The 12,699-nt window shown below is 35.4% G+C and overlaps 2 protein-coding genes across 2 annotated transcripts; both read right to left on the bottom strand.

Moving 5' to 3' along the window:
* Positions 1–290: 290 nt before the first annotated feature.
* On the bottom strand, positions 291–6,019 carry LOC112001538 (meiosis-specific protein ASY1). The gene is made up of 22 exons (XM_024033722.2): positions 5,661–6,019; positions 5,502–5,558; positions 5,073–5,169; positions 4,910–4,978; positions 4,720–4,812; positions 4,358–4,484; positions 4,205–4,274; positions 4,017–4,058; positions 3,622–3,750; positions 3,411–3,524; positions 3,221–3,263; positions 3,093–3,137; positions 2,767–2,891; positions 2,591–2,603; positions 2,381–2,457; positions 2,188–2,289; positions 1,594–1,744; positions 1,421–1,497; positions 1,272–1,329; positions 1,000–1,166; positions 755–892; positions 291–658 (listed from the first exon to the last, which is right to left on the bottom strand). Exons 1-22 carry the CDS (start codon positions 5,661–5,663, stop codon positions 605–607), a joined length of 1,851 nt encoding a protein of 616 aa, XP_023889490.2. The 5' UTR covers positions 5,664–6,019; the 3' UTR covers positions 291–604.
* Positions 6,020–6,847: 828 nt separating this feature from the next.
* On the bottom strand, positions 6,848–12,699 carry LOC112001539 (uncharacterized). Its single transcript, XM_024033723.2, has 8 exons — positions 12,556–12,699; positions 12,403–12,464; positions 11,008–11,289; positions 9,507–9,643; positions 9,259–9,355; positions 8,535–9,080; positions 7,822–8,159; positions 6,848–7,495 (listed from the first exon to the last, which is right to left on the bottom strand). The coding sequence occupies exons 3-8, from the start codon at positions 11,162–11,164 to the stop codon at positions 7,280–7,282; spliced, it is 1,491 nt and encodes a 496-aa protein (XP_023889491.1). The 5' UTR covers positions 11,165–11,289; positions 12,403–12,464; positions 12,556–12,699; the 3' UTR covers positions 6,848–7,279.

Raw genomic sequence — 12,699 nt, 5'->3', positions numbered from 1 at the left:
TAGCATTAGACTCTTTAACCATTTTCATAGCTAATTTCTACCAATACCAACACAATTTATGACATTTCCCATTATTTTTCGAGTAGCATATGCATAGTTACATTGATGTTTCTTGTACTTTATGCAATATGTTATCTTCTTGACTTGAAGTATACCTTGTCTGCAAGAATTATGGGCTCATGGATATTCCTACCTAGAGTTAATCAAAGTACAAATTGTCTGAAATACCACTGCCCTGTCAGCTGTTTCCATATGATTAAGAGGATCCAATATACCAAAAAGCACAGTACTAGAGAATGCATAATTGCATAGACCAATTCATATAACTCATCCATCATCGCGCTAAGGCAAAAGAAATAAGACCATTTTGTTTTTTCGTGGACCACCCTACAATGGTAGCCTAGCTAATAAATTGTAAGCATATACGCAAAAGCATTCTCAGTACCACAAAAGACTTCTAAGGAGAAATGTAAATTGTCATGATTGTGACATTCTAGCTAAGGTCACAAAAAGTTGCTTCATTAAATTCCACACATACAAGTGGAAAACAAAGTCATAAAACTGTGGAAAATGCAATGTAGTAGCATCACATCTCCAAAGCATTTCAAGCAGCCTGAGATCTCTGGCGTTTCACATACTGAAGGATAGGTTCCCTAACCTACAAAAGAGAAAAGGTCACAATTCAATATATTAGACTAGTCCCGCATGAAAATAGTAAAAACAACTGATTCCTTGGAAGGAATTAAAAGCATACTGTGCTTGTTTTTCTTGATCGCCTTTCTTGACTGGACCTACTGCAGATAACTCCATCTACCTCATCATTGTAATTTGTGTTTCCATTTGCTCTGCCATTCTCGTACGCTGGCACAAAACTTTCTCTTGAAGCTACTGGCTGCTCAATTTACATAGTGAATTACTTATCAAGTGGCAGTGGACCAATCCAATTGCAAGACATGTTAATGTTAATTGAAAAGAGTAGATGTTTCATTTCTACATTACCTCCACCCTACTTGTGGGAGTGTTTCCAGGCTCCTTAGTTTTTGAAATTGTCTGCTCACTCCTAATTGAGCCATTTTGATTTATTTCAGATCTCACTTTCATTCGTGTGAGATCTGATCCAATCGAGTGTAGGGCACCACAAGTGGACATGTCATTGTAGTTGCTCCCTGAAATAAACAAAGCATGTTGTAGTGAAAAGTGCTATTATAAATATATATGGTAAAATCCGTGAAGCTGAACTTTAAGTAGGAAAAGAAACTTTGATCAGGTACCCATTTTCTGGAGCTCGACATAGCTGGATTTGTTATTTGGTTCATTAGTATCAATATCCTGTTCAATTTGAGGGGTCAAAGAAGAATTAGTACTGTTACATTCGAAGAAGATGCAGCTTTGAACAGAAAACTAAGTTTATGGATATTACCATGGCATCAGTGTTCAAAGCTTTCTTGACTTCTAGTAGCTTTTTCTTAGTCATTTCAGAATGGATCACACGCTTGCCTATGTTATAAAATAGATGAAAGAAAAGTAAATTGACTGCAATTTAATGCTGCAAATTTAAGCCAAGCACAAACTTTTCAATTGGGCTGCACAAACCTAGCCTTCTGCTGCCTTTTGCTTCGAGAAAACCATCTAGAGTCATTTTGTTGATTATTTTGCGCACAGTTGTTTGGTTAGCTTCTCCTTCAAGCTTGCTTTGAAGCTTTGCCACAGTTACATAATTCATTGGAAGAGCATGATACAAAGCCTGAAAAATTAGACAAAGAAGTTGAGGAATGGCATAAAGAACAAAATTACTGGACACCTCTTATCTAACATCCTTTCCCAACAATCTTAAAGAACAAGGAAAAGATTATCCTTATTTGATAACCAGAATTGACAATTTTGTTCTTTAAACCAATCAGAGAACTCGCAATGACCAAAAACTGAATGTATTTGGTATCCATATGGCATAAAAAGTCAATAGGCCTTGTTCTAACTGCTGATTTTAGCACTATGCAGGCACTTGTGGACCATAGTTGTGGATACTGTTGGGAATGTTGCGGATCCTAAGGAAATCACTCTAAATATAAATACAGCAACAATTCATGTAGAGTGTAGATGCGGGAAACACATACTAGTTTGCATTGTAGATGAGAAATCAGCTCCATAGACCACAAACTAAGGAAAACAGAATAAATTAAATCTTACCTTCATGTACATGTTATCTTCAACCTGGGGAACTTTGCCACCAAAAGGTGTTGTTTGACCATCCATTTCTTCTTTCACCGTTGTGAATTCATAGTCAGAATTCTAGTTTGTCAAAAAGAAAATAAGTATGAGCTGCTGGCCAAATACAGATACAACCTTCAATATAATAAATAGGGAAAAATGATAAAACAACCTTTTGCTTGTGAATGGTGTAACTGTCCCTCCCAGTTTTCGAAAGAACACCTTCCTTAACAAGCTTTTCCGTGATTTCTGAAATTCAGTTTAAATGGAATCAGAAGTGATTCAGAACAGTAACAAAAATTGCTAAGTAATGAAAATATGCAACACTAAATGCGTTTATTCTTGTTTAGAAGCTTTAACATGGATTAAAGCGTCCAATTACCCTCGGTCAAAACCTGTTACAATAACACAAAACACTATCATGAATATTACATAGATTGAGTCTATTATAAACTAGGGAAACATTAGGAATTGAAATTTAATATAAGTAGTTAGTTGCACTGACATTCATTCTTTCAACTGTTTGTCCAAAAGAGTACAAAAATCATAAGCCCTTACCATTGAGATGTCCGGGAAATTAGAGAGAATATCAGTAAAGTCAACAGTATCAATGTGACGATCGTTGATCCATTCCTTTACACGGGCCAATTGTTGTTCATCTTCCTCTGGGTCTTGAGTATCATCTGCACATATAACAGGAATAGCCACACCCCAGTGATACGTCCGTGAAACCACAATTATCAGCCAGAAGATAAGAAAGAAAAAATCAAAGAAACAATGTCAATGAATCTTTTACTATTCTTCAGGTTTATCTTTGAATTTATCACTCTTATTTCATATAAAAGTAGCGCTACCAACATAGACATGTGTACTTGTAATGTTACCTTCATCTGCCATGCCATTGTTATCTTCCTCTTGCTGATGTTTATCTGTCAAGAATACTATTGTTATTTCCAGTATCAACTCAAACGCAAACTATTTGCAAGTTGGAACATAGGGACAAAGTAATTACCAACTGGTGCAACTATATATTGATTTTCTTCCGAATGGTTGACCTGAAAGAAATAAACAAAATATTAGAGATTTTTTCAACTTAATTGCTGTACCTGTACATGAAAATCAAGTCAGCTCCATTCAAGCTTATAGTTGTATCCTCAAAGGGAAATGAAAACATAAAAAATGGAGTAATGTTGTCGGTTCACCTCACTGTCAGAATCAGAAGAGTCATCTTTTTGCACAGAATCAGCTCCTAAGCTCATTTCATCATCTTGAATATCTTCATTTTCATCCTCACAAGGATCGAGCACACTCTTTACCTGTACACAAAACCATTTAAGACAAAATTTAGCTCTGAAATATGAACCATCGATCCCAAATATCAAGACGATCCTGCAATCTTATTCATTCCCTTACCTTGAGAGCTAATACAAGATGCTTGCTATTCACGTTCCCAACCTCCATTCTCAAAGGATTTTTGGTCCATGGATTACGAGCTTCTTCTTCTGTACAGCCTTTGAAGAATGGAGGCTCATAATCCGCAGGCTGCAAGGGAAAATGGCCAAAATGTACATGCATCTTCCATTCATTACAAAAATATACAAAATCCTCGAATGCCACAATTATGTTTAACCACCCCAACACATTTGAAAACCACAAGAGTTTTTTTTTTTTTTTTTTTTTTTGATAGGTTAAAACCACAAGAGTTACAAGTGCATTGAATTTCCACATTCATAAAATGTCACTCATAACTGCATAAATAGCTTCCTAATCTAAAACTGAATTACAAGAAAACATTGAAAAGAACGTACCGTCGCATCATCATAATAAAGCAGCTTCATCAGAATAGTACGCTGGAACAAAAATAACACCAAACACCATACAGTCGCTTCACCAATACAGTCAAAATCTCATAGAACCTCACATAATCAATATGCACAAAACTTTGTATAATGTCATATGTCATACAATAATTAGTCCCGTAACTGATTTCATTTACCTCTTCGGGCATCCTATCCAGAGTTCTCATCAACTGAACCAATGTACGAACCATCTTACAAGCCGAACTCCTAAAAATGCGTAAATTCAAAAACCAAAGCCAAACAACACGAGAATAAAAAAAAAAAAAATTCTAGTCCAATATATTAATTACCTCATCTGGTTCGGAGTAATTTCATTTGAGGAGTTATGCTTGAATGTTCCACCCTTTTTCTTGTTACCAGTTCGACTGATATCCATTGAAACCTCCTGGCTATCAGAATTTGAGTAACTGAAAGAAACTGCAGCAGCATATACATTCATAATAATATATTAATCTTCTGAATTTTATCCTATATAACTAGTTTTGAGCACAATACAGTTATTTCCAGTAACAAAATCAGTGAAATCTCTCACTAAATGCAATATCGTGTTAAGATCTGGTGTTAAGGCAAGAGTGCTAGAGCTCTCATCTGCCAACCAGAATTTGACACGCGTCAAGTATGACGAATCAGATGAAGATGATCGAAACCTTACATGCATATTCCTCAAGCATTGGTCCGTCTATTGCCTCACAAATGCAGAACAAAAGCGTTTTCAGATACTTCTTCTGCAATGCATCGTAAACACCTGCAAAAATCGCATATATAAATAATCCAATCACACACACACACACACACATATGTATAGATTCTCTTTCAGATCAAGAGGATCTGTGTAGACGTGCCTTTTTCCATCCAATCAATGAGTCTGCGAGACTCTGCATCCATCGGCATGAGCTTTTTGATCTTCATCTCTGAAAATGAGATCATTATTCCAAAGAAAATCATTAATAAATATTTGAATTTTGAATTTTAGAGAGAGAGAGAATCTGATTAAGTCGAGCTTACCTAAAGCAGGAACAGACTTATCGTTGAAGTACTTCTCAGGAAATAGACCTCTGATGTAACTAATATTGAATATAGCAATTCGGAGCAGATTCCTCGTCTGTTTCAAATTTCAGTTAACACAACACAGAAATTAAATTTCTCGATCTTAAAGATCTAAGATCTAGCGAAAAATGAAATGAGAAATAATTTCCAATTCTTTGAACCGATTTTTACATGGAATACTCTGAAACAGAGTATGATTATCTGGAAGTTACCAAAAATAATTCTATGTATTTTCTAAAAACAAATTAAATCTGATCGTATAAACAAGTAAAATATGCTCAGGTGTAAATTTCAGCACAAAAATTCAAATGCGATTCAATGCGATTTTGCTTAATTAAATTTAAAAAGGCAGAAAAATCGAAAAATGTGAATTCTGATGATGATTACCAGAAGAAGCGAATCCTGCTCAGTGATTTCAGCTTCCTTCACTTTCTGTGCCACAACCTGAGGAAAACGATTACGTTACAGTGAGATTCTGAAGCGAATGATCAATTGGAACGATTAGACAGAAAGAAAGCAATAGTCTAGAGAGTTTTCTCGGCTCACCATGGCTTCAACGCTTTTCAGAGAGAATTGAGAAGCGGAGCGAGAAAGACCGAGAGAGAAAATGCTGAGAGCGTTTTCTTTGAAAATTTGAATCTGAGTAACCAAATGAAAATGTGGCGGGAGGTGAATGAGGAGTTGGGGGAATTTATAGACCGTTGTAACTTCCACAAGGAGGTTGAGTCGTGGTGGGCCCTACTCCGTGCTGGCACGGCACGTGCACGTAGAGTTTGTTAGGCCTCTTCATACGCTTCCCATCTCTCTCTCTCTCTCTCTCTCTATCTCTCTCAACCATTTTTTTCCTTTGGAATGAAATAGCAATTTCTATCAAGAACTTTTTTATTTTTTTGAGAAGAATTTCTATCAAGAACTTGTTTCTCGTTTATGAATTTGTGTACGTAAATAAAATTTGGAAAAAAAAAAAAAACCTATTACACGTGTGGATCCACACAAGTACTATTTCAATATAAAAATATCAGCTAGACTCGCGATTTCAGTATTATTACTCACTTATGTGCAATGGTGCATCCATACAAGTGTGTAACAAACACTGTTGATAAAAAAAAATTGTCCATTTAATTAGTTGGAGCTTAAAATTTAAAGTTAAAGAGAGAGAGAGGATCAGTGGCACAATGTCTAATTTAACATGGCCTAAATGCGCCAATCCAATTTCCAAGTAAAGTTAAATGGGCACGGATGAGAACTGGGAAGCACTCATTTGAGGGGCCGAGCACGCGACTCCTGACACATGCAACAATTTTACGTATAACTGTATAAGCTTAAGCAAAGCAACAAGTTTATTTTGTTTGCCTCCATTTAATTACAGTATTTGGGGTATTCAAATTCATACTATTTTTGCTGTCTTAATCCCCAAAGCCAAAAAAAGCAGTTGATGGTATTAGGAAAGATTATCAAGAACCCCTTGTTGCCCAGACGGCCTACAAATCCACCATGGCTACCATTTGGACTAAGTCTTCTTGCAGCTAGATTTAAAATAACTTTGATGTTATCAAACTCCATTGGACTTCTCTTCGTAATTGGATCCGTAACTATCTCTCCTCTTCTTGACTGAGTTTTCCTCCCAAAAGTGAGAAATGGATCTGGGACTCTCGGTCTCTTCTTTTGTCCAATATATTATCTCAACTATCCAAAGAAAAGAGGCACAATATGGCTTCTCTCATATCATCTAGTTAAAATAAATTGGCATCAGATACTAATTTGATTATCTCAATTATCCAATCATGATAAGAATTCTAATTAAACTGCATGAGGGCTTGCAGTTTATAATACAACAATTGGTGTCACTATAATTAAAATTCCATTTCCTCTTCCCTGCCTAAAGCCAAGTTTTCAGTTCTATCATCACCTGCCCACGGAATACATATTTGAGTCTAGTAAGATTACTTATTCCCAAACTAATTTTATCCATTAAGCATGCCTGCATGCCATCTTTGTTGTATAAATTGTTGATTGTATCCTCAAATGATATCCCCTCTCTTTCTTCTTGAAATCACAACCTAACTTAATAAAATACAATGGTGTTCCAGAACGGACAAATGATACAGATGAAAAGCCAGAACAAAGGACAACAAACTTTAGAGCTCAAATTCACATTTGAAGGCTCATCTTTCAAAAGGGTCTCCTCTATTTGAGTTCAGAGGATAAACTGCAGCTGCTATTTTCTCCCGAAGGTTGAATTTCTTTGCTATCAGTGGCCGAACATCTTCAACTCCTACCAAACTCTCCAAAAAAGGAAGCAATAAAAGCAGTTCCTTATCTGAACGATCATCAAACCAGCTTTCTATTGGTATTCCATTGTCAACTTGGAAGCCAAATGCCTAAGAGAAAGTCAACATACTTGTTAAGAAATTAAGATTTCCAATTATTTATATAACAAAAAATAAATCCCATGTCAAGGATGCATAATTGGCACTATCCCAATGTTGAATTCTTATTAGCAAAAAAAAAGAGGGGGGGGGGGGGGGGGGGGGGGGTGGGGGGGGGTGAGGAGGGTTGTTTGGAGGAGAATCATTCTAAGTTGATGATATTCACTTCTTGGAGTATTATCCATATAAAGTAACAGGTTTCAAGTTTATCTGCTATGCTGAAGCAGGCACTCTTCATATTCATTTATTTCATGCAGAAGAGAGAGCCAAAACAGTACCTGTGGAGAATTGTCAATTATGATAACACGTGCCAAATCACGACCAAGAATTGTCAAATCTTTGAGGTAATTCCCATCCACATAAACACAGGAGTCACGGTAAACACGATGACGGAATACCTTCCTCTTTGGATCAAGTACATTGAGTAGCTGCTCTGCATAAATACTTTGACTAGCTGTAAATATAATAATCTCAAAAACGCAGGAAACTCTCTCCAAGAAATCTCTGAGATGAGGACGGCATCGAACATAAACTGTATGCTCCTGGAGGTTAAAATTTACAGGAAAAGTGAAGTCTGCATCATCACAAGGTTCTAGTGTGGAGTGCACCAAAGTTTCTGCAAATCAAGGCCACTTTCAGCATACAAGCACAGATTTCCAAAGTTCATGCAATACCCTCAACAAGCAAAATCAGTTCAAGAACAGGGTAAAATATCTACATTTTAAAAAATAATATAGAAACATTGACATTTGGCCCCAAAAATAACGAGGGTTGTGAAAATAAGGCTGATTGGCTACCCTAGTTCACTTCTAAACATCAACCTGATCAAACATCATATTGCAGGAAACTAGAAGCAGTTGCTGCTTATTGATGTTCCATCCATCAATTAATGGGAGATAAATGGCAGAAACCTAAAAATAATGAAAACTAAAAATACACACCACTAATAATGAAAGTGACATATTATATATAACTATTTCAATCTTCTTACCATCCAAGTCCAAAACAAGCGTAGTAGGAGGGCAACTCCGCGTTTGTTTTGGTAGCAGCATGGGCCGAAAAGTTGGGACAACTGCTGACAAGTCTGGTAAGTTTTTTATGAAAAAATAAGGATCAAAGTCATCAAATTCCTCATATTGATCATCCTCCACATAAACATCAGCTGACATAGAATCTTGACCGTGCTCATCAATGCATTCAAGCTTAGAATTTTTCATGGCAAGATATATAGCTGAAACTTCAGATGAGAGATTTGCTCCCTCCAAATCCGCATTACAACAAGAATCTACAGCATTTCTACCTACAGTATGTATCTGATCAAGGCTCTGCGAATTAAAATTTTTTGTATCTATATCCATATCATCAGGGAATGTTACTGAAGTTACTGCATTGTCAGTGTAATTCTTCCCTTCCCCAACAATGGGTTTAGAAATTTCTTGACCAATATGAACATTCAACACATTATCCTGGGAGTATTCTATTTCATGATCTTGATGATATTTCTGGTCTCCACTCCCAAAGTATTTCACAAAATCAACTAGAAAGGGAAAAAAAAAAGTTAATAATGTATAGTGAACACACAGCTCAAACTGAAAGAATATACACTTAGATCTGTGTAGCTTTATTTTTTGACAAGTCTCTTAGCAATTATTTAAGGGAAGCAAAGAAGCACAATTACATTTTAAAAAATTAAAGAACCAATTCTAATAATCTACCTCCATTGGTGATTTCCCCTCCAGCATGTTTAGAAATCTGAAACGATGGAGAAAATATGGTTCCCATCATGCGATGAGCAGTTTCATCGTTGCCACTCTGCAGTATGTTTTAAGAAGTGTTGCAAGAGAATCTTAGATATTTCATGAAGCACTCACATTAATCATCCCATTATGTTTTTAAAAGAGAGCATGCCATCAAACACCAAGACATGCCCATGCAAACACACATGGTATGGCTGAATAATTACCTTACATTCCATAGAAGCATCATTAATCACATCATGCCCCAAACAAACATCGGAAGCCTCATTATGCAACAACTCATACTTAGCATTCAAATTTGTTTCCACAACAGGCTCCCTCTTCTTCTTGGGAAGAGCTCCAGCTGAAGTTATGGAAGGAAAATGACAATTACACTTACTTCATAAGGGAAATATTTTTTCTTTTAAAATTTTTTTAAAAGGTGCACTGAAATAAAAGATACCATCATCTCAAACTTATGCTGATATAGTCATCTAAATCAGTTCTACTGAACTTGATTAGATAGCTAAACATCATCAAAATTCCCTAATTGTGCAGAATAGTATATTTACCAACTAATATATTGCATTGTGGTTGTTACTATTGTACAAAGTACAAACTCCAGATGGAACATATTACAGGAAAAATAATATGTTTAATTTTACTAAGTCTCACTGTGTGTAAATTCTATGTTTTATATTAAACAGTTTGCTACCAAAAATTTAACACCCATTATTTTTGGAGAGGTTGGTTTCCAAACTTTAACACGACCTATCGCTTTCGGGGGAAGGTACTTGCCAACACACCAAGGCCTAACCTTGGATTATAATTCTATAACAACTTTTAAAAAATGGTAGTCTTTCCCTTTTTTTTCGCCCTTCTCTTTTCTTTTCTTTTCTTTTCTTTTTAATGGTAAGTTACACACGCACCCAATGGGTGTTGAACCCACAATCTCACCATCCCCCTAGAACTTATAAGGGTAGGAGGTTCTAGTTGAGAAGGGCCCTTTTCTTTGATTATCTTAGATAAACGATACAAGAATGGTCCAAACAGGATAATTTATACGACAGATGAGCAAATAAAACAACATAAATATAGACATTTCAAAAGTTTGTCATATAATGGATATTTGCCAATGACAGTGAAATTCTAAAAATGTAATTGTACTTTTACATGTAAAAGCAGGTGGTTTATCACAGTTTCTTGTTATTACAACGACTGACAACACCAAACATCACATTATTTTTCTAGGGAGGAGTGGGTAGTTGTTATCATTTGAACTTTGATGTCATATAGGATAAATATGTACAACCATCTTGTAACACTATTCACATGCGATCATGAATACCCACAAACATTTTAGGTACTAATTTATGAAACTAAAAGTAAAAACCAATTAATTTCAAAGAGAAAATTCAACTTAACCTAACAATACATGACATGAAAAAAAATAAAAAATAAAATACATATAAGAAAACCAGTATTGATACATGATATGATACTTGGAATACTGCTCCAGTAGGACCAGCATAAGTTAGAGCATTTCAATACTCGGTGTATGAAGTGAAGGACAGCTCATAATGAACCATTTGTGAAACTTTTGACCTCCTACTATAAAAACTTAAGAAAGCTACATAAACTATTATTGTAATAAGCTTTTCCAGACATACAAACATGCATAATTTTTTCCCAAGGTTGTAATGAACAAGTAGGAAGATAACAACTTACCTTGTTTCTGCTTTCTAGCTGAAGATGTAATCAAGTCCTTAACTTTTACTTCTACGGCTTGAACTTTTTCAGAGACCTTCTGCTGAGCTCTTGTAACCCTAGAACTGACATTCTCTCGAGCAGCACTCCTTCCAGGATTTTTTTTCTTTGTTTGCATTTCTATGTTGGGAACAACTCCTCAATCTTGAGAAAGTTATTGATACCAACTTGGTTTAAGTAGAAGTGCAGAACAATTGAAAATACAGTTCCTCAACAGATTCTCCTCTTTTTTTGTGATAACATCTGCCAGACAACAGCAGCCAAGGATAGTAAACCCACCAAATATGTGTGAGATTAAACAGAGTATGGTTCAAATATTTACAATAACAAAATTAAAGAAAAATGCTAGGGATTCTCCAGACATGCTGAATGGCAAAAATCACATTCTATATATGCAAAAATTCATCAGATCAAAGGTAGGGTGGAAAAATATAATCCACCAGCTCTCATTATCAATAAAGATTAGCATGTGCCGCACATAGCACACCATGCACACACTTGTAAAGAAATGAAAATTTATTGAGTAAGAGTGATCAACACCATGGTATAATGCACATTAATATCCCAATAGATATGGCTTAGAAAAATTTTTAAAATATATATATATATAAATAAAAATTTTCATAAATTCATTTTCATTAGCAGCATGACATTAGCTAAAGCTCGAATCTTTATGATCTCTACAACAGATTTTCCATATTCATTTGACAATACTACATATGGTCTCTTGATAAATAGATTTCAGCAGTATCCCTTACTGGGTAAAAACAATTGACAAGAATAGAGATAGCCCTTCTATAACTTTACAAGCACATAATGACATATAGACCAGATTCAATTTCAAGTAATATGCGCTCGATTCTGAAACAAGGAAACCATTCGGCTTGTCCAGAATTTGTTAAATCCATTCATGAATTCAGAAACACACAGCTCTCTAATTTTACCAGGCTTATAATATAGACCCATTAACCAGAACCTAGAGCTTTAAAATCAACTTCTTATGAAAACAAAGCTTAAAATTAACAGTCACATGATCATTAATCAGTAACCATAAACTAAAAGCTTAAACCCAAAACCCTAAAAATCACAACACTTTCAAAATCACTAGCTCAGATAGAATCAAAACAACAAACCCACCAACAAATTAACGGAACTCATAACCACAAAACCCCAAATCAGCATCAAATTCGAGAAACCAATACAATGAAGAATCATAAAATCACAACCAAACTGTGCACAATAACTGAGCAAAACCCTAAAAGTAAAAAAACTTCATGAAACACAAAATCGAGTCCAGAAAACAACAACTAGAGCTACAACTTGAGCTAAAAGCAACTAAAAGTCAAGAATTGGTACCTGATACAGAATCAAATGGTAATGAAGAGCATAAAAAGCTGAGATCACAGTAACTTTTTTTCCTGTGATAAGAACAAAATAGAACGGTAAATTGGTTCACAGGGAAATGAGAGAAGTGAAACTTGAAGAACTAAAACCCTAGATTTTGTTTACCTGTGTGAGCAGGGACTTCGCTTTGGAGTGTTGGGAGGTTTTTCCCTCCAAAGGTTGGGAAAATGAGAGGGAAAATTATGAGGGATCGAAAATTATTTTTGTCTGAAAAAAAAAAAAAACAGAGGATTCCAGGATAAAATAATA

This window comes from Quercus suber, unplaced genomic scaffold, assembly GCF_002906115.3.
Source record: "Quercus suber isolate HL8 unplaced genomic scaffold, Cork oak 2.0 scaffold_317, whole genome shotgun sequence".
Lineage (NCBI taxonomy): Eukaryota > Viridiplantae > Streptophyta > Magnoliopsida > Fagales > Fagaceae > Quercus > Quercus suber.
This window is presented reverse-complemented; position numbering and strand designations above follow the sequence as displayed.